The following is a 22,603-nucleotide window of genomic DNA, read 5'->3' as shown; positions in this document are numbered from 1 at the left end:
TCTGGCCAGCTTCACAGCAGGGATCTCCTCAGGTGTGGAGAGGATTTGAAGGAAGCGCTCCCTCCTGCAGGGTGGGGGGAGGTTCATGAGATCTGAAGCTAATCAAAATTACTTACACAGTTCAAAAAGTTAAAAGACTTCACAAGGCCTTAAAAAAAGCAATACTTTCTGAGGAGTGGAGATTTTCTACCTGGCCAATCTGCCCTGCCCAGGGAATTCCCAACATGCTAGCGTTTTTCTGAGTCATCACCATGCCAGGGTGGGCTTTTCAATGACGTAGATGCGTTTGAGTCACCCCTGCTTCGGTAAGTAACCCCAATAAATTCATTGGTTCACTACGCTAGACTGGTGGAGGATCATTTCTTTGGTCTACTGTCCATGCCCTATGTGGGGTGGATAGAAGTTTGTTCATGTCTCTTCGTATACAACCGGACACAAGGGCTAGCACCGGGTGAGTGACGAACATAGTGGGTGTTCAGAAAAAGTCCAGCGAGTCCCTAATTGAACCTGACTCTGGCCTTAAACAGCTTCCCAGTTAAAGAGCCCGAGAGCCACCAAACCAGGTTCCTTCCCTCCAGTCACTTCTAGTTTTCTTAGCTTGGCTCAGCTTACATCAGAGGCCATGCCTGAGACTCTCACAGAAATAGGGCAAGCCCTGAATATGTACGGACCAGCCCAGCCAGCACAAGGCAACAGCTATCAAACATTTTATGTCTAAACCAATACTCAGCAGGGAGACGGTTCCTGCCTAGCTGTCACCCCTGGACACCCCAGTACCCCTCACTTGTTGCCATTGCTTTAAAACTCAAGTCTCAGCCAGGTGGCAGTGGCTCACACCTTTAATCCTAGCACTGGGGAGGCAGAGGCATGTGAATCTCTGAGTTTGAGGCCAGCCTTGTCTACAGATTGAGTTCCGGGACATTCAGGGTTACAAAGAGAAATCCCACCTCAAAACAATAATAACAAAAAGCAAAGCAAAGCAAAACAAACAAACAAAACCTCTCAAGTCCCATGGATAGGAGAAAAAATGAAAAGCAAGTTGCAAAGCCCTCTGGGTACAACTGAAGCTGAAAGCAGATAAACTGAAAGCTGTATGTTGCAATCAGAGCTGGCCTTAAGGCAGAGTGAGTCTTCAGGTAACACAAAGGCAAGGTGGTAGGAAGACTGTTCCTGGGAGTGCTACAGTCCGAGAGGACTTCTTGGGAGGCTCCCAGCCAGACAGTAAAGATAAAGTATGTGAGTGTGTCACAGCTCAGAAACATTAAAGACAACCACCTATTAGGTGGTCAGGGTGTACCTACTATGTGCCAGGTATGCTGTGGCTTTTTTTTTTAAAAAATCATCCTTGTTTGAGACAAGATCTCATGCTGGAGCCAAGGCTGGCCTGTAATTCACTACATACCCAGGTTAGCTTTAAACTAGCAGCAATCCTCCTGCAGCAGCCTCCATAGTGCCAGGGTTGTAGACGTGAGTTTTAGGCCCTTGATTTTGGTGCTGGGGTGCAGACAAGGCGAGAGTGATATTGCTGGAGCTGTAAATGCTGGTCTTAGGAGGGAAAAGAGTGTCCCTAGCCTGAGGGACAGACAGTGACAGCCCGGGAGGGCCACTCCACTGAGGTAAAGAGCCAGCTGGTGGATGTGCAGGGAGGGCAGTGCAGCCAGTGTCTTCTTACCAAAACAAACCAGAGAGGAAAGGCCAGGGCAATCTGATTAAGGATCATCCGGTTCCAAGCACAGTATGGGGCTCCAAGTGACCTGTGACTCACAGAGGGGAGAAGGTGGTGGTCAAGACTCAGGAAATGAGCACAGGTCGGATATGGAAACCAGCAGGCAGCTCAGGGTTCATCTGGGAGGCTCGGCCAGATTGCACGGGGCAGCAGAGGTGGCAGGAACTGGCCAGAGGTAATTAGCCCATCCAATCTTCAATGATTCAACCCCAGCCACGCTCTGCGCTCTGCTGAGGACAAGCAACCTGCTTGGCACTTCCCAGGCCACACCTCAGTGAAGCTCATGGACAGCAGCTGGGTTCCTGGCTCCTCATCTCTGTCTCTAGGCATGGCACACATTAAGAAAACTCTGGAACTTTCTATGGTGATTACAGAGGCCTTCCTTTTTTAAGAGATGAAGAAACAGGAATCAGGGAGGAAAGATACACAGGGCCATCACAAGGTAGAAGGTAGAATCTGGCCTTGCTGCTCTAGGCCTCTTCTGCCCCACCCCACACCCAACCCCCACCAAGATGCAAGCCCAGGAATGAGGCAGGGTGAGTAGAGGAACTGAGGAGCCTGTTTCCAGGCAGTTGTGCTAGGCTGGCTTCTAAAACCAGCAGCTGGGGGTGGTGTGTGTGTGTGTGCGCGCGCGCGCGCGCGCGCGCGCGCGTGCGTGCGTGCGTGCGTCTGTATGTGTGTGTGTGTGTGTGTGTGTGTGTGTGTGTGTCTATGCATAGTCATAACCACAGGGGACCATGAAGAGCAGCAGGAAGGCAGTCCCTCAAAGACTGAAAAGACCCAGTGACCAGGCCGGCCGGCGAGCTGATCTCTGAATCCACATACAAGAGAACGGAATCAGCAGCCAGGGCTGAGGTGTCCACAAACCTCTGCTCGAAGCACCTACCGAAGTGTACCTGGCCATCCTTGGGCTGTCCTGTCACAGCGGACCCTGTGGAGAGCTACAGCGATGCTGGTGCCCCTCTTCTCTGTTCTCCATAATTTTTCTAAGTGAGTTTGTGCCGTGTGTGCTGACATGTAATGGGGCTGTCGTGGACCTTCTTCAGTAAGTTAATAAATATCTTTAAAGTCTTTTTGTTTTAACTTCTGGTACAAGAGGTAGCCATAGACACAACCCACATACACATAGCCTGGAATGTCCTCAGCCCCTGAAGGCTATGAAGGAACCAAGGTGGAGGTGGGGACCAAGCAGGAAGGAGTGGGAGGCGGTAGGGGTGGAAGGCAGACTTGGAGGCCTCTCAGATAGACACCAGGCAACCAGTGGACAGCCCTCCTGTGACCTCTGACCTGCCACTAGGTCTTGGAGGACTAAAACAGATCCTACAGGGAGCTAGATCCAGGCATAATCTGGAAGTGGAGCCAGGTCAGAAGAGTCTCACTTTAAAGAGAAGGCCAGAAGAGACCGAGAAAACTCCTGTCACAGGGCCAGCTAGAGCGCCCATCTCCTTTCTGGTCACAGCCAGAAACAGCCCTGATTCATCATCTAAGTTAGTAGGACATCAGGACCTCTAGCCTGCCTCACTAACGTAACAGAGGACCTGGGGTCAGACTCAAGGCTGCTTGTATAAATGTCACAGTAAAAGTACTATCAAGAAGGACATGGCCCAGGATGGCTCCGCAAGTGGCCACTGTCCACAACACCCACTGATAGGCAGAGCCTGGGAGAAGCTGGTATCCAGGAGGGAGGCTAGGAAAAGGTGGGTGGGTGTGAGCCTGGAGGCCAGCAGGTCGCTTGGGCAACAACAGGTGATGCCAGCATAGAAACTGAGGGGGTGGAGAGTATCAGGGCCAGGGCTCCTCCTCCCTGCCTTGACCAGAGGTCACTGTGCATAAGGGCTGATGGGAAGGCACGACACAGCTGGGACATCTCGGGGTCCTCAGCGACCCAACTTTATCCTCATGTATCTAACTGATAGAGGTCACTACCTCAACGCTTCTCAGCCTTTTGGCTAAGATCAGGTATAGAAGCCACCACCCTATACAAAGAAACGGAACATAGAGGACCTCGGCAAGATGGGACAGTACCCTGCTCCTGGTCAGGACTCCAGGTCTCACTACCACAGGCTCGTGGCCCTGTGGACCTTATCCCAGTATCTGTGAGCCTTTGCCTTCTTATCTACAGCATGGCTCTGCCCCTCCCCAGCACAAAGAGCAAGGGTAGAGACCCAGTAGGGCAGGGGGTCCCTCCAGATGTCTTCTGGTCACTGTCAACGGCACATCACCCACACACAAGAGTAGACTGATGTTACACTGACAGCCAGCCCCATACAAGCCCTGTCTCTGAACATGCACACTTCCCAGAACCCCTGCTATGCACAGCTGCCTCTTCCTGCTTCCCTACAGGAAGTCCTCCCTGACTCCCACAGTCCATACGACCCTCTTATCCTCAGCGTACAGCAGCCCTGAGGTACCTGCTCACCTTGTGGGCCCACACACCTGTATGGCTTACCTGTGCAAGCTCGCACACCTGCACACCCGTGTGGGCTCACTTAGCCACGAACGCTTGCCCAAATACATCTGCTCCCTAGTGCTGAGCAATCTTGCACACCCTTCTCTACTGCCTGTGTTATGCTTCTCCCCAAGGCCCCACATCCAGCATCCTCCCTTTCAGTGAGGACCAATGCTTTCCCTCAGGAATGTGCTAGGTAGGCTCAGGACGCAACCCCCAGGTGAGCACTCTGGGCGGCCTCTTCAGGAACTGTTACTATGCCAGTAGGGTCAGATTATGGAGCGCCTGGTTGTGGTCAGCCTTAAGTAACTAGGCATGAAACAGTCAATTTCCAAAACAGTTTGAGGACAATCTTTTATGAGTAAAGGGCAGGACGCATCTACAGAACTCCCACACATTGCCTGTTACAGGATGCTTCGGTCCATAAATCCCCTGCCTCAGTTTTCCTATATCCCAATGAAATGAGAAAATGGACATCGGTGAAGAACAATGGGTTTGTTCAGAGTTATTTAAGAGGGACAAGGAAGTCTAAACCCCCGTATGCGTTATCTTCCAATTTATAGACGTTTTTGAGGTGAAGAAGGCCAGAGTGTATGTGTGCTTGGGCAGAGACAGGTTAAAGGCCCTGTCTTGTGGGAAAAGAGGCCTGCACTCTGGGTTGCCACCAGCATTGTTGTTCTGCCACAGAGAGTTGTTAACTCACGCCCAAACCAAAGGAACGAGGACATTAAAGATTCCCCAATTTAAATCTGTCTTTGCTCCTGCTGGGGCTTCAGTGACACTTGTTTCATAAGCAGCAAGCTTCCCAGGCAAGGTCCGGGCTACAGAGAGAAAGGTCACTGGTGGCCAGACACAGCTGGGAGCCTCACTAACTTGCTGGCAAGAAGACACTCCACAACAGGGAGTCCCTACCTAGCCAGGAGGCCTATGAGACACCCACCCATGCCTTTCTCTTGCCAAAGCCAAGATGGTATAACCCAGAGGTGGGTGGGGCTACTTCACTGCAAGGGACTGTTGGGTGTGACATTCCAATCTTCCCCAAAGCACAGAGTCTTGTTTAGAAGAACAAAGTTCATTGGCTAATTTGGATTGTCAGGTAATCCTTCTCCAGGTGATATTAATTCTTTAACAATGCAAATATCCTGAAGAGAAAGCCAGCAGCCATCTCTGTGTCAGTATCCCAGAATGCACAGCTCCCAGTGTACACAGGCCCATACCCATGTAGCTTAACAGGAGAAATACCTGCCTTGGGCCCCTATAGGCACAGTTCTCCAAGGGTCTCCTGTTTGCATGTTCTGGATTCTCCTAAGGTCTTGGACCACACTGACCTGACATCACAACATCTCAGCGTATGCCAAGTCCACATCCCCAAGTCCACCCCCAGCATTTTCCATGCACGCTTCCCCTGGCTCATTCGCCCCTCCCCCAGTCCCAGCCTGAAATAGGCCTCAGCGCTGGCAAGGGCATCGCCTCAAGATCTCCTGAGTCTCCTGAGTCCACACAGCTGTGGACTTGACTTTCATCTCCTGTATCCATATCAGGTGTCCCTGCACTCCAGGAGCTCAGAGCTGCACCAAGGCCATATTACCATAAGGTCCTCTATTCTACAGTTGAGGGCTACTGTTGCTTTTGCAATGGGTCCTTGCCGAGAACTGACCCCACATAGCTCAACCCACACCCAGAACATCCATGAGCCAGGACCCAACAGCTGGCAAATCCTAAGTCATATACTGTTGCAGAGCTCCAAGGGAATGGTGAATAAAGCAGCTCTCAGATCCAGGCCAGCACCACCTGGATCATGTCCTGAACCTTCTACAATTAGAACACAGTGACAAAAACCAAGATGCGAGCTGACATCTTCCTCCGTGACCAACACCCCCATACTCTGCTTTCTCTCCACATACCCCATTGTCCCCGCCCTCCAACAACCTTATCCTCCCCACCCCGCTCCACTTATCACGGGAGCAAGGGAACCCCAAACATCTCAAGAGTCACCCAAGTCTCACCAAAAAAAGGCCACCACAGTGAAAGCCTAGTAAACTAAACTAAAAATCAGTAAATGATTCTGACCAGAACAGACTGCTCTCTGCTTTGAAAGGTGACAACAGCCAGAGCTCTGAGTCAAGTAAAGTTGTTGCAAACAGTAACTTCAGATTTTAAAAAAAAAGAAATTACACTTGTTTTATCTTAATGAAAATAAGAAAACCAGCTGAAAGGATTTTCAAAACAGGAGAAAGGCAGAGGAGACCTCGGCAGACACCCAAACTCACCGCACTGTCTCATGCCCACAGGCCTCGGGGCTAAGACCGATCTCTCTCTGGGAAAATCCAAGCTCTGAAGCGTGAAAGTCCAAGTGATATACTGCCTTGCCTCCTGGCATGTCTCCTTCCACAATCACACCACCGCTCCAAGGCCACACCTGGCGCCTGTTGGAGGGAGGCCTTCCCTCTTCATGGAACTGCCACAGCTCCCGCAGCACAGCCCTCCAGGCCAATGACCCAGAGCTCAAAGGTCTGGCCCTAAGTCCCAGGGGTGGGCAGGTCTCAAGAAAGCAGGCGTGAAGACCTGGCTTGGCCGGATGAACAGGTTCACAAGAAATGTGGAGAAGGGAGGCTCCTGGTTTTCCACCAGACGGACAGGGGCTGAGTCAACTATGAAGCAGGGGAACTTTACAAAGGGGTGGTGGGGTACCATGAGGGAAAGGTCCTAGGATGAAAGAGAACACGCTTTGTAGGACCTCGATTCCCAATTCCAAAAGCTTCAAAAAATCCTGCCTGCCAGTTAGTTAAGGGGAAAATCAAAAGCTGGGCTGGGCACTCATACCCTGAAGCCAGAAAGGCATCTGCCTCCACCCACAGAGGGCACGGGTACAAAGCTATGTCAGGCTTCACAGGGTCCTATGTCCATGGTCCTACTTCAGGCTGGACCAGGTGATAGCTGTCACTGTGCCACATGCACACCTGCAGAAACTGATGCCTGACTCAGAGATGCTACCTAACCAGCTAACTCCACCCCCTGGTCTTCCAAAACACAGCTCAGATCGCTCCTCACAGAAGCCAGGGAGCTAGGCCTGGTTACCATATCCTTCCTCATCATCAGTCCAGAAAGAGACAACAGAGAGAACCTTCAGTGTAGTGGCCTCTGACTTCCCCTCAAGGTGCCAGCCTGGGACCATGACAATGAGTCTAGAGAGTGTCCATGAAGGGGAAGTGCAGGCTACCAGACCTATCATCAGGATGGTGACATAATGAACCCCCTTGTGTATCCCACGGCCGGCTCGTGCCCACTCCTGACATCCACCTTCTTTAACCCCTAGATGAGCAGTGGGGTGGTAGAGGTAGTAAAATAGTGATTGATTGAAGGTCAGGAACGTGAAGAACCCAGAATGCACTAGCCACATGTCCCTAAGGAGTCAAGTGTCTATCAACCCTTTACCTTACAGACATGGTAGCCACATGACATGTGGTACGGGCTTTGTGATTCTCTCAATGTTTCTGTCTTGGCCTCCTGACAGGAGCCAACTATTCCCCCCTCACAGCTGGGAAGGGGCTCTTGGAGAAGCCAGGGCTACAGGAAGGGGGGGGTCCCTCATGGCTGGCAGAGGCTGGCGGATCCCCCTCAAAGGGTTGAGCTGCCTCAATCAGAAGCCTCCCCCTCCTCTCAGAATCCATAATTCTCTTCCCTTGGGACCCCCAAAGTTCCTAAGGGCCACTGGCCCAGAATATCAGGTTCATAGACAGCCATAGATGCCAAAAACTGGGTTTGAATGAACTTTTCTAGGAAAGACACAAACAAATGTCTGCTCCCCAGATACAGTACCAGGAACAGACCAAAGTACTATACCACCAGTGTCCAAGCTGGTGCACCAGTATGTTTACTGGACTCACATGAATGACAATCTCTCCACAGCTGCATAGGTAGAACCCCCACAGTTAACCTTCCAGCCTCTGCATCCTGTAGCTCCTTCCCAGACCCCAAGGCCACAGGCAGCTAGGGCGAAGTCATACTCAGAGCTGGCTGGGGAGCACAGGAGAGAGTGGCTGGACTCTCAGACTAGGGTCCAGTGGCTCTCCCTACTCCCTTCTATACAGGAATCCCAACAGTCATGGGCCCTGCCTCAGGGGTTTCTTGCAAGTGGTCCTGACTACTGTCTGAAGATAATGGTGCATCTACATGAGGGGGTCATGCAGGTGTGCATGTTGCCGGGGGTGTCCCTGTCTCATGTGGCTTTAAAGGGAGAATCACAAAGAAGAAAGCCAAAGAGGGAAGACACGTTTGCTTTGGAAAGCAGCTAGGTGAAAAACCTGCTCCGTTAGAGGACAGCACACACACACACACACACACACACACACACACACACACACACACACTCAAATCGCCTGGACTGCTCTGGGTGCAGATAGAAAGAGATTCTCCCATGAGCCTGGGTCACTTCAACACAGGAAAGGGGATATTTTTCTGGGCCTAATGCTGGGGAGAGGGGTGGGGATAGACGGCTGTGTCCCTTTCTTCTCAGCTCCATGGCTCTGTTACCTATAGCAGGTAGAGACGGGAAAATGGACCTGAGAGCTGGATCCACACCAAAAGGTCCAACTCCCTGGTGTGTACACACATCAGCAGAAGTCTACAAGATGGCAGAAGTGGGGCACCTGGGAGCCTGCCTACTCCCTCCCATGCTGGTTCCCTTACACCTTTGCATTTTGAGGGTCTCAACTTTCTTCCCCCCCCAAAAAAAAAAGTTCCCCAAAAAAAAGGGATTCTGTCATCAAAAGAGCCACAGCCTCCTGTCCCACCAGGGCCGACTGCCCTGTGTCTAACTCTGTTTTGCCTCCTGAGAAACCTGCCCTGTTTAGAGCTACCTGCAAGATCTCTCCTGACCCAGAGACTATCTCATCCTCTGCCTGGAGCTCCAAGAGACCTGGAAGCCTCCCTCTGACCCCTCACCTCTGACCCCAAGCTAGCCACTCCAAGTATGTCTACACATGTCTGGCTCCTCTACCTGCAGGCTTCTGCACCTGTCCTGGCCTAAAAGATGCTTCTCTTCCCTAACCCAGCCAGTCCTGTCTGATGAGACTGCCTTTGCCTCCCTCCAGCAGGAAGGACCAGAGAGTGGAGGCAGCCAGCAGGGAGAAATGCACGCCAAGCAGGCACCAGGCTCTCCAGACAAGCTGTGGTAGGAATGGTGCGTATGGAGGCCAGAGTTTGACCCTAGGTGTCTTCTTCAATGGCTCTCTGCCTTATATGTTTAGGTAGGGTCTTTCAACAGATCCCAGAGCTCAACAATTTGGCTAGTCTGGTCATCAGACTTGGCTTGCCTGGGTTCCTGTTTCTGCCTCCTGTATACTGGAATTACAGGTGAGCTCCATTCCCTCTCAAATTTATATGGGTGCAGAAGTTCAAACTCCATCCTCGCACTTTCACACCTGTACAGCAAGTATCTTACCCTACCCACTGAGCCATCTCCTCAGGCCCAAATCAATCTTCCTTCCTTCCTTCTTTCCTTCCTTCCTTCCTTCCTTCCTTCCTTCCTTCCTTCCTACTTTTTTGTTTGTTTTTGTTTTTTTTGAGTCAGGGTTTCTCTGTGCTACAGCCTTAGTTGTTCTGGAACTCACTCTGTAGACCAGACTGGCCTTGAACTCACAGATATCTGCCTGCTTCTGCCTCCTGAGTGCTGGGATTAAAGGCATGTGCCACCATGCCCAGCCCAAATCTCTTTCTTAAAGACTTGCCCCACCATTCCAGGCAACAGGATTCACCTCCATCTGCCCTACGTGCACTCCTCAGAGGGCAGGGACAGGGTCACCACCTGCACTCATATGGGCACAGACTCACAGGAATGAGGCAATTGAAAAACAGCAGAAAGAGTCACACATCCATATTCCCTCACTTTCAACACCCTGTGGAGACAGGAGACTGACTGAGGTGGGAGCATTCCAGACTGGGAGATGTTCTCACCCAAGGTCTGGAGACAAAAGACACCCCAGTGAGGACCCGGTGAGAAACCTGGGGTCCCTGAAGTCGGGGCTTATAACATGACAGAGTTAGATCTCCTTTGTGTCACTGGTAAGGAAAAAACACCAACAAATCGAACAGAGGCGACTGGCTGCTGGATTACTTCAGCCACTGTGTTAACTCTCCCGCATCTGGGAGCCCAGCAGATAAAAATCAATTCCTTTCTTGCTGTTATTCAAAAGCTTTCTTTTTTTGAAAACACATGCAGAGATAGCTCTAATTTAGGTTATGTTGTCGAACAAAAATAATGGCCGAGCGGAGTTTCTCTCTTCTAATTATATGGAATTTAGGACGAAATATCGGAGTGATTCTGAGATACTTGATAAATAGGCCATAAGGAGTTCAATTTGCTGCTAAAATCCTTCACACTCAAAAACAGCAGAACTAAGTCCCCCATCAGGAAGAAGTGGCAAGGCAGGCGACAGGAAGCCACAGCCCCTCCTTCAGGCTCGCCTATCCTGGAAGTGAAAACCAATTACAGAGCTAACTCCCATTCATGTAAACTACTGGACCCTAAGTCCCCTGTTGTGGGGGGCCTGCCTTGACAAGCGTAGGGGAGCCGTGCCACCCCACAGCAACATCTCCCCTCCCCCACCCCACCACCCAAGCCTGTGCAGTTAGCCAATCCCACATTGAATGAGCAAGGCCCCTACACAGTCACTGAGCTTTCTGAATCACTGCAGCAGCACCCTGGACTATTTTCAATCCTACCATTAAATACTCAATTACAAAAAAAAGAAAGAAAGAAAGAAAAAAAATACACCCTCGCCTACCTTAAAGGAACAATACTTATTTGTCAATTAAGTTAGTGGTTAGGGAAGGGGTTGACAGGGGAAGTTGAACTCCCTCCCCTGGCAACAGGATCCTGCTGAGACTGAACTGTACCTGTTGCACAGCCGAGACAAGTCCTGGTGGCCTACCGAGCCAGGCTGTGAGGACAGGATTTGTACTCGGGAAACTGGCACCAATGGGCTCTCCTCAGACATTACAGTGTTCTCAGTGCCTGTCCCAGGCCCTCAGCCAACTGCTGGGGACAGAGGGGAGGAGGAACCTGCCTTTGTAGAGCCTTACTGCAGTGGGAAGAAGGGATGGCAAGACTGGCCAGCCCTCAGGTTCAGAGCTAGCCCTGAAAGCTCATCAATGTCACTTGACACCTCTCACTGTGCCTAGCTCATTGTGAGGGACGAAAATGGCCTTTCCATGGGCCACAACTCACAACAGTCTGCATCTGCTGGGAAGTTCTGATGAATCTAGACTTTCAAGCCCAGGTCATGTCAGCGGTGGCATCTAGAACTGCAGGCTGAGCATCTGGCTCCCAGAATCCCTCCTCTCCTCCAAAGTGAGGTCTGTGACAGCCTTGGATGTAGACCAGTCTCTGGCTCAGTCACTCGGGTCAGCACTGGGGACAAACACTGGTTTTGGAGCCACAGGCTCACAGTTTTCTGGCTATCTAGTCAGAAAGGCACCTGATCTCTCTGAACCCACCCTGCAGCACTGAATACATTAGATGGTGTGGCCTCCTACCAATGAACACACCGTGCCACATGCAGGCAAATGTTGGGAGGGTCCTAGGAAGGACTGGGGGATTACATGAGAGTCTGACTACCACGCAGAAATTGTTTGCTCCCCAGGGGAGGGGAGGGGAAAGAGGTTCAGACAGACACATGGGTACACATGACGGGGAGTCCCTAGAAGCCTGAGGAGAAGGGTCAACAAAAGACTTGAGGGGTACCCCTCAAGGCCCATGCCCAAGAATAAGAGTGAAGACCAGCACTGACCTTTGGACATACATAGACCACAGTGGGTAGTAGGATGCCAAGTTCCTGGGCTCTGCCAAAAGGCAAGGTGGGACCTCTCGAATGGTCACTTCCTCATCTGCAATGTGGAGATCACATGGCCCCTTCTGGGGCTACTGTAGAGAGTTGGCAGCCTCCTCCCTGCAACCTCTGGCCCGCCCACTCCCTGCCTTGGACAGCCTCAGACATTTCTCCCTGGGCCCAATCAACCCAGCCCCCAACTGCCATCTGCCCTCAGGCCACCTTGGGCAGAGATCCTGCCACTACCCAAGCTCCTCAAGCTTCTTTCTCCTCAGCATCCAGGGCTCCCATTGCTTCCAGGACTCTCTTCCTTTAAGGAAATTCCACAGCTTTGGGGGTTAAAGAAACCAGAACGCTCAAAAAAGGTCCCCGATTCTGGAAAAGGTCCCCTCTAGAGCGCTGTAGCAGGCATCTTGCTCCACCCAGCAGCTGCCCTGGATGGCTACAGACTCCCAGACTGCAGACCCAGACTTTACTCAGTAGTTGACGCTGCTTGGGTGGGCACCGTGACATCTCAGGACCTACAAGCATTCTGTAGTCACTGACCTCACTCTGGGGGAGAAATGAGAGACACTCAGAGAGGCTCAGCCACTTGCTCCAGGCCCCACCATGGTGGCATGACCAAGGGCAGAGGGCTTTGGCACTAGTCAGTCAGGGAAAAGGGTCGCCATCCAGACTGGGACCACCAAGGCCTAGTGACAGGGATGTAGGGCTAGAGGAAGGATCCCTATGGTACCCCAGGGTGGAAGAACGGAGAGTTCAGGGGCTGGAGTACCTGGAACAGGCCTAGGCAGGAGGCCAAAGGAATGACAGGCAACTTGCAGCTTTGAGGACCCCATCTATAGTCGGGCAACCCTGAAGTGCATCACTTTGTTGCTGTAGGAGATCAGATGGGGCTTTTAAAAGCCCAGATGGTAGTTGGCCAGGGCCCAGCTCCCCTTTTCCTGCCTATAAGCAGCCCACCCTGGCCCTCCCTACATATATCAACGTAAACAGAGCATCCACCCATGGCTGTCTTGGGAGCCAGCCAGCCAGCCCCTCATCCACACAGTATTGCTGGTCTCAAGGAGTTGGAATGTTTGCCTTCCTCTCAGGGAGCTGCTGGCCTGTGGGTCTCCCCAACCCTGATATTTAACAGCTAACAGGAGTGACCTGACACCTGGTGGCATTCATTGTCCTCTGTAGGTTTAGAATTAGTGTCATCTAGATCACAGGCCCTGTCCCTCCCAGGGACTCCCCAGGGTCATCCACTCTTGGGAGTCACAATTCCTGGTGTTCAGCTCAGAGAACAATGCTCAGATCAAGCCCAACATGGCTCGACCCTAATCCCAGTGGACTAGATGCCACCCACATTAACCCCTCTCTGCCCTCGGTGTCCCTCCTGACCAGGCCCTTGTCCCTTTGCCACTTGCCTCGAATCCAGTGAGGGGAGTGGGGCTCTCAGCAAGGCGGAGGGGGTGTGTGTGTAGGAGGCCATCCAGGCCATCCTCCTGGGGCTCCACCCTGGTGCTGAGCGGGGAGGTTGACTCATGCCTCATTTCCTCTCTACAAAGACAACTAAATGTGTGGTGAAGTGCACGTGGGCCGCTCCCAGTTGGGTAGTGGCCCTGAAGACCAACAACCGGTGCTCACAGATGTCACTCCTCTGAACTCTACCTAAAGCACCTTAGTCCCACCCTTCCACTCCTCCCTCTCCCTCTCGCCTTCCACACCACCCCCCCTCGTTCTCACTGTATTTAAACCTTCTGACGGAAATGCCTTCTGAAGTGATTCACACGCCCCTGCACTCTTCAGCAAGCTGTTGAACAAAATGTCACCTTCCTTCTTGATCCAGGATCTAGTAAGCATGCCTGTTCCACATTCTTCCAGGTCCCACCCCCTCTGACCTGCATCACAACCCTTGTCCCATCCCCCCACCACCACCCACCCCACCTCACCACCCACCCCCGCCTCATCCCTAGCCACCTCTCTGGCACTGCCTCGGGAAATGACACATGACCCCCACCTTCTTCTATCAGACCCATAACCATTCAATATGGGTAAAATGGGTGGGGAAGGGGTGGATTACAGAAACCAGCCTCGGACACTAGCATGGGACCCTAGATAGGCAGATTCTGAGGCTCTCTGGGGCACAGACTGCCTAGCTTTCTCCTATGCTGAGGGGTAGCACTCTGGACAGCTGGGCTTCCAGCCAGCCCTCCACCCCTGCCCACACACACTCAAACCTCAGGTTCCAGTTATCAGACTTGTGAAGTGACTCATACACCTCCCTCCATGCCTAGCAGTGGCTAGGGACAAAAAAAAAAAAAAAAAAAAAAAAAAAAAAAAAAAAACCGACATCATCTCTTCTTGCTCAGGGTCCCCTCCCAAGTCGGGGGCTCATCAGAACCCAGAAGGGTCCTGTACTTGACTGAAAACTCCTTTGAGGAAGAGAGTAGCCCATCCTGTTAGAAATCTATGGAGGGGCCAGAGCAAGTCGTAAAACCACTACCAACCTGTGGTCTTCCCAGCCACTCCTTGGGCAGCTAACTCGCTGTAGCAGGCTTCTTCTGAAGACAGAATGGGTTTTGTGACACAGACATTTCATGGATTTACTTGTTTGACTGTTTGTTTGTTTATAGTCTGTACTGAGTATTGAACCCCACAGCCTCATATATGCTAGGTGACTACCATAGTACTGAGGTACATTTGTGGTGTAGCTCAGGCTGACTATCTTCCTATCTCAGCCTCCTGAGAACACATCTTCAGTCACATGTCATGTGTTCTGACCTCTTTTTTGTTCTTTTCTTTAAGAACTTGTTTGGTTTTTTTTTTTAAGATTTATTTATTTTTATTTTACGTGTATGACTGTTTTGCCTACAAACGTGTGTGTGTGTGTGTGCGTGCATGCCTGGTACTGACAGAGGCCAAAAGAGGACATCAGAACCACTGGAACTGGAGTTAGTCAGTTGTGAGCTGCCACGTGGGTGCTAGGAACTAAACCCCGGTCCTCTGCTTGAACAGCAACTACTGTCCTGAGCCATCTCTCCACCCTGAGCTTCAGAGTCTTAAATGCCAAATTGCTCGCTCAATGGACCATCCGGAGTATGCCTTCCTAACATCACAGATCTCCTCCCAAGCGTCCTCTAAGCAACGGGCCACAGGCCTGGGTTGCAGGGTAGGACAACTAGGTGACTGTGAAGGACGATGGACCTTCACTGACACAGCCATGCTTCCCAGGGTTGCTTTCTCAGGTAACAGCCAGACGTTCTAGCCTCCCATCCACCACAGGCCCCCAGAGGACAGTGACGACATTCAGCACTGTCTAGTGTCAAGCATGGAACAGATCCTTGATAAACATGTACAGAGACAAGGCTGGGTGTACAGATGAAGCTGAGATCTTTCGAGCCAGGGCTTCTTAAACTACAACCAGAAGCTCTCCCCCATATCAGTATTCAACAGTGGGAGGGGGAAAAAAAACGCTTCTAAGTTCTAAAAAAAATGTATATCTATAGAGAAAGCAGCAGTCACCATGTACAGACAGCAGTATGCTTGCCCCTCCCTGCGAGTGGAGACAGTACAGATCACACCCCCATCCCCTCTATTCACTTCCAAGCCCATCAGGGATTGGGGTGGCATCTATCCCAGGGCACGCAGAGCTCAGCCTACATCACACAGAAAATAGAATCCCAACCGCAAAACAGCCTCATAGAGCCCAAGAGTCGTCTGGTGCCCTATCTCACTTCAGCGCAAGCAGACAGCAACGTGAAATAGAGATGTTGTTCAGGTGTCTCCTGAGCCTGCTCAGGTGGCTACATTCTTCTGAAATATCAGTGTCCCTCTGGCCTGTTCTCAGGCCCTATCGGGGCCGGGATCTGTCTACCGATATCTACCCAGCCAGCCAGCCTGCACCTGGCACACCTCCAGCCTACACAATTCCCTTCTAAATAAGCACTGTGCATGCCACCCCGCCCCTACCCTGCTGATGACCTGAACAGCTGGACAGATAGGGCAACGGCTACCACCAAGTCCACTATAAAGAAGTGGAACCAAGCCAAGCCCACATCAGCATAGGAGTGCCCACTTTATTCCCTTTCACCACCATGGTCGGCAACAGCGCATGAGTGGCACTTCCCAGAAAGGCAACTGGGTGTACCTTCTGTGCTCAGAGATCCATTCAAAGACTCCTCCCTGCCGAAGTGGCAAGTTCAGAGGTAGAGAGGAGACAGACCCAGCCAGGATCAAAGTCAAAGATCTCTGAACTCCAAAGCTGCTAGCTGACCATGGCCTTTCTCCTGCCTTCTTGAGGAGGCCAGACTATGAGGATTCCTTCAAACGTCACCCCCTCTCTCAAGTTTCAAAGGGATGTCTCTGTCTGTGCCCATCCCACAGCCAGGCTATTGAGCACAGCAGAGAAGTCCCTCCAACCACAACTTCCCCTTGTTTCCCTCTCCATCACAGAACCAGTTCCAGAAACATCTCTGGGGAGGTAGTTGCCCAAAGTGCATTCGTACCCACTGCATGGGCTGGTAAGGCTCTGAGTTGGCAGACTCTCCCTGTGCACTGCAAGATAACAGTTCTGATCTCCCCTTGTGAGTACTGACATTGAATGATTAAATGCATGAGTAGCTAAGGGAGAAAGATCTTAGCTCCATGCTGCTAAGATGGGATAGTATTGATCTACAAGGAGAAGAGACCAGAACCATCAGTGAGTGACCAGACTAGAACTAGCCATCTGTGAATGCAGTTCCCTTGTTATAGACACAGATCTCCACACCTGGATGTGCTCATGAACAGATTCAGGGGCTTAAGGGTCAGAGTTCACACATACACTTCCTTCCATTTGAGGGGGGGGGGGTCTAGAAGCCACCGAATCCCAGTAGCAACCAGCACTAGATCTGGGTTTCTGATGCTGCCTATAGGATGGGCAGACTCTAAGGCTGAACACAGAATGTCCTATGGACCCAGCAGCAGTGAGGCGCTTAGGTTCTCGCAGGGAGGTGGTGTCTATGGGACCCAGGAATAACAGCAAAAGAACAGAGTAAGGAAGGAAGCCAAGTGGAATGGCACAATAAAGTGTAACATATGAATCAACACAAATAGAAATCAATGACTAATAATCGGCTAAGTGAAGAAGAGACAATCCCCCTATCCACACGGAATTCTAAACAATCCAGGTTCTTGGCCTTTTAGGGGGCAGCACAGAGCCCCTTTCCCTTGCCTCAGTTGTAGGATACACTGTGAATTCCTTCTAAAGAGCAGACTGGGTATATTGGAGTCACACTGAAAGACAGAATCCAGACATCGAGAATACTGCAGCCCTTCCCAAACCCATCACCCTAGACCCATCATGACAAAACCATCCAAATCTCAAGTGCGAATTCCCAAGTGGTACCCAGGGCCCCACAGACCACCATACTCCTCAGGGAGTCAACCAAAGTCCAAGACAGGGTCACGGTCAAGAGGAGCCTAAGGAAATACGATAACCAGACATACATGGGATGTGGGTGGGGGTCCTGGGACAGAAACAAGGACATGAGGCAAAAATGAAGGCAACCTGTGAAGCCGAGAACATCATTAATAACCATGGGTGGAAACAGAGATTGCCAGCTAACCTGATGACCTAAGTTTCATCCCTAGGGACAGAGGACCCCATGGTAGAAGAAGAGACTGACTCCCAAAAGTTGTCCTCCGGGCTCCACATGTATGCTGTGGCATTTCGTACCCACAAATACAAACTTAAATAAACGTAATCGACAACTTTTTAAACGTATGAGTACTAGTTCACAAACAGTAACAAGCGAACCACACCAGCTTCAAATGTTAACGGTACAACAGAGTGTTGACAGAGGGGGCGGACAGATGGACACCAGGCACAACTGCCACCAGGACACATCCACAATTAACAAGGACAGCTGACACAAAGGCCACCCACGGTGTAACTGCAGGTACATTAGGTGTCCAGAAAAGGCAAATCCATAGATAAATGATTGTGGTGATGGCCTCAGCTAGAGAAAGAGGCAGTGGAGTGCCAGCTACCCAGTCCTTGCCTTGTTCTGGAACCATCCTCTAAGGCTTATGGTGACAGTTGACAAGATTATGAATGGGTTTGAAAGCAGTAAATTATCTCTGCAGGGGGTGGGTAGTGTGGCATGTGAATTATTCCTCAACAAAGATGCTGGAAAAAGAGCAAATTCTGTCCTTGGCTTGCTCCCTCCCTGAGGCAGCGATCAGAGAGCCTGAAGCCTCCTGGTCACACAGTCTGGCTCAACTACAGATGAACCCCAAAGCAAGGGTCTTTGCAGTATGAACTGCCAAATGGCCCAGAGAAGGCAGAACACGATGCCCACTCGGTGCCACTCAGGATCACTAGAGGCTACAAGACACAGGCACATGGCGCTAACTGGGTGTGGAGGGACCCTGGCTTTGGGAAGCACACACCCTGTACATGGGAAGGAGAGACAAACAGAAAAGGAGGCAAAGTCTTGTATCTTGGAGAAACCCCCAAACGTCTCTGTAGTAGAGGTACCCTTACCATGGGACAAAGCCCACCACAGAACCCACCTTCAATAGTCACAAAAACAAACCACTAATGAGAACATCTCAGAAGAATGTCACCAGGCCCTCTGAGAGATACTGCCGTGTCTTTAAAAACCACATGGTCCCTTTAACTCGGCTTTAAAAGAAGGCTTACCATGGGGTTCTACAGCTGCTGTGGCCACAAGTTCAAATCCTAGTTCTGCTACGGAACTAACAAGCACTTGAACAAGCTGTGGCTCTCTCTGTGCCTCAGTTTCTTTACCTGATAATCATAGCAAAAGTGAGGATTCCTGAAAGGCACTCGGCACAGTGTCTAGTGTGTAGACTGAAATCTCTTACTACTTTTTTTTTTTTTTTAGATAGGCCAATACTTCCTGTCTTCCTGTCTAACCCCAGGGGACTTTAATCACAGGCTTAAGTATAATCACAACCCTGGTTATAATTCAAACACCAAACAGTCTTAACAATGGCCTTTAGATGTCAAATGTTATTAGTGGTGACTTATAGATGGAAGTCCCCTCCCAGGCCTTCTGTACCGGCCACACGCAGACACCCCAGGAGAAAAGATTGACATTTTTGACAATTAGGAAAACCCCAGTCTGTCACAACCTGGCTTGCTTTTTTTTTTTTTTTTTTTTTTTTTTTTTTTTTGTTCAAAGGGCATTTCTCCATCAGCCACAGGCTGTGACCTGGTACAGCCGCCCTGGGCCCACCCACCTGGGCTGGGCTGGGCCTCCTTCCTGAAGCTGGCCCACACCTGGCTAACAAGTTTCGCCCCCTTTCTAAGCACCATTTTTTAGTTCTGTCCAGAATGAGGAAAAGCAGGAAGCCACCAGGGAAAAACTAAGGAGAAAGCAGCTCCAAAGCCACTATGAGTGGCACCAAAAAGTCTCCAATCAGCTCACAGAGCTCACATTCCAAACCTCCCAGAGCCCCTATTTATGGTCAAACTTCCCTGGAGTGGAGGCCTCCCTGGAAATGGCCACCTGAGGCTGGGGAAAGAGGATCTGCCTCGAGGCAAGTCCGGCTACATTCACCTGTGACTCACTTTGCATGGCTCCCATCTTATCTCTCTAGATTCAGGATTGCTGTCTCTCCACTCTTGACACAGTGCAGAGTGGTCAGCAGCTGTCTAACAGCCACCTACACAAGCGGCCGCAGCCTTGCCCCGCACTGCTAGAGGGACAGCCGCACCCTCGAAGTCTACCTAGCGGGGAAGAATGCAGAAACTCAGAAAAGGTGGCCCAAACATACAAGCCTGTCACAGCATCTCCCACTAACAGGCACTTGCCACCACACAAAGTGTTGTCATTAAGATATACCAAGAAAGCCAAACACCAGAGTAGAGAGGCCAGAGGTGCTCAGGAGGAGAACCCGCCCAGCTCTCCAAAGAGGATGGCCCCCAAACACGATCCTCACCCCAGCAGGAGCACCCTAATCCTGTAAAGGCTTCTAGAGAAAAGCCCTACCAGAGCATGGGGATAAGGCTCCCATGTGTCCCAAGAGAAGGAAGGGACACCATGTAGCACATTACCCAACAAGGATCCTACAGCAGAACACTGAGCGTTTGGTTCTCCAGACACGAATTCTGTCCAGATGTGGCACGGTTGGAGCTGGTATTTCTAAAGAGCTGTAACTTCCTATGCTGGGGCCAATAAGAGCACAGCCAAGAGTGTCTCAGAGCCTCCAGTGACACTGTTTCCATTGTGCAGAGTACTCTCTACTGTGAGGCAGAAATGTTGATTCAGGAAACAGGTCTGACTCTCCTCTTTCTAGGTGGTGAAGGTGAAGGTGAAGCCCAGCGAGAGTGAGGACAGCGGAGGCCACGGCTGTTGGCACTGACAACTGCGCTGTCTGCTGGCGCCACTCCGGGTGAGCCAGGATAAGAGAGGGCGCCAGGAGGTTTGGAGAGAGACCTTCCTTAAGGAAGACACCTCTGCAAAAACCCCTCTGCCTGCCTGGGTAGGAGGCACAGGATAAACAGGTGCCCAGGCTGTGTAGAAACAGACCTCAACTCTGAGACTGTCCAGGGAAGTTTATAGGAAGTCAGTCCTAGCATGGACTCAGACAGACATCTCTGGGACCAACAGGGACAGCCATGTTCCCCATCATCAGCCAGGATGGCCCGGGAAAAACAAGCAAAGCAGGGAAATGATGGTCCACAAAGAATCTGATGCTGGGTACCTCCTAGACATCAGTACCTAGCCCATACTCCCTGGGAGCTCAGTAGTCAGTATCACAGCAAAGGCAGGGGCTCCAATGTCCAGAAGCAGCTTGGGGAGGAGGGAGGAGCAGGCATATTCACTGAGACCCCCAGATGGGATGTCCCAGAGAGTACCTGTGGATTGTGGCTTCATCCTAGCATGGGGCAAAGATACTAAATAAACCACTCTCACTGGACTGGGCTATGTGTCCCCAAATGGGCGGGGGAACAGGTTGGGCAGAATGAGAAAAGATTCTTCAGATCTCTGTAGGGCCACTAAGGCCACCTGAGAGGCAAAGGGTGCATGGCCTCACCTGACTCCTCACCTAGGGTGTGTCTGGCCAACATGGAACCTGTAACACCTCATTGACTCTTATCTAGTCTTTCGTCACTCACTGATAAGGAAACTGAGGCAGGGGATATTCACAGCCTTGCCCAATGTCACAGAACAGGTGCCTGAGAAAAACTAACTTCCAAATGTTCTTTATTTCAAACCCTACAGAGCCTGGACCATGACCCTCCTCCTGGGCCTGGCCCTAAAGCAAGGCCCTCTGCCTGGCTGGTCTTCAGTGAGATTGGGGATTGTGGGGGTGGGGAGTGGGTGTTTAAAGACTCAGCACCTTTAATTTTGTCCCTAATCTATACAAGGCAAGGCAGGAAGGGAACCTACTCTGAACAAGATCTCCCCCAAACTGAATCTCTCTTACCTCTGGAATGGGGGAAGTTCTAAGGAGTGCAAGGTTCTGCTTCTGGCCCTACAAGCCTGCTCCTTACCCTGGCCACAAGTAGGGACAGGGGAATCAACATCCAGACTAGCCCCTCGCCACCCTTCAGAGGTGCTGGTCCCGCTCTGGACAAATGAGGTCTTAGGCTAGGGACTGCCACACAGCACCCCACTTTCACGGTTGTATAAACACATAGGCCTAAGCTCCAGCCCAGGTGCCAACTGTCCCCAGAATCCCATAGGCTAATTCCAAAGGAAAGGAAAAGACACACAGAAAGCAGGGTGTGGAGAGGGAGCAAGCGTCCACAACTTTTCCCCGGGTCATCTCTTGGGCCACACCGGCCTGGACAGCCCTCCCCCTTTCCAGTTCTCCCCCACCCCCAAGAGTGGGTCAGTAGGACGGCATTTGCTGCGCCCTCATCCTGACCGCCCCCCCCCCCCATAGCGGCCTACGCATGGTGACCCATCTAATGACTCCCCCACATCATAGTTTGGGTCCTGCGTCCCATCGACGTCTGCCTCTCGCCCACCAGGACCCTGACCCGCACAGCGCCCGTGATACGCGCGAGGGGCGGCCGTGACGCGCGCCCCGAGAGCGTGTGTGCGGGGCGCGCCCGCGCTGCTCCCCGAAGGGAGGGTCGCCGCTGTGGGCCACCGAGTAAAAGAGGCACAGCGCACGGGGTCGCGGCCCGGTGGCTGGGACAGAGCGTGGCGAGCGTCGCCCAGGTCCGTGTGGGAGTCCGCGTGCGCGCTGCTTACCCTGTGGGGTGATCGGGGCCAACTCTCATCCACCCGCCGCCGCGGCGCCCCCTTGGCCGGCCACCCGGCCGCGCTGCACCTGCCGCCCTCCCGGGAGCCCAGCGGCGCCGGGGAGCGGGGACTACGCGGCCCCGCGGGTGCCGGCCACGAGCGCGGAGGCGGCGCCGCGTCGCGCGCTCACGTCCTGCTGCGCGGAGTCTGCGCGCTCCCGACCGGGCCTGCGCAGCCGCCGCCCCGCTCCGCCCCCTCGCCTCCCCGCCCTCCCTGCCGGGTTCGCGCGCTCGCGCGCGCGCGAGCCCGATCACGCGGCGCCGCCTTTGTTTGGGTGACCCACGTGGGGCCTCGCCGCGCGTGCCCACGCGCACGCGTGGCCCCCTGCCAGTCGCAGCCACGG

At 52.1% G+C, this 22,603-nt stretch overlaps 1 protein-coding gene across 2 annotated transcripts in view; it reads right to left on the bottom strand.

Annotated features, from left to right (window-relative positions):
- Positions 1–22,375, bottom strand: part of Gramd4 (GRAM domain containing 4) — a 73,633-nt gene extending 51,258 nt beyond the window's left edge. The window contains exon 1 of one of the 2 annotated variants that reach the window (XM_034516890.2): positions 22,210–22,375. In XM_034516890.2, coding sequence (XP_034372781.1) covers positions 22,210–22,238 — 29 coding nt within the window. In that variant the 5' untranslated portion in view covers positions 22,239–22,375. Of the gene's footprint in view, positions 1–6,445; positions 6,629–22,209 lie in introns of those variants that run through there. The other variant, XM_076911842.1, reaches the window with a different exon arrangement.
- Positions 22,376–22,603: the final 228 nt, after the last annotated feature.

The sequence above is a fragment of the Arvicanthis niloticus genome, chromosome 13 (assembly GCF_011762505.2).
Source record: "Arvicanthis niloticus isolate mArvNil1 chromosome 13, mArvNil1.pat.X, whole genome shotgun sequence".
Classification (NCBI taxonomy): domain Eukaryota; kingdom Metazoa; phylum Chordata; class Mammalia; order Rodentia; family Muridae; genus Arvicanthis; species Arvicanthis niloticus.
The sequence above is the reverse complement of the archived record's forward strand: the minus strand, read 5'-3'. Positions and strand labels throughout refer to the sequence as shown.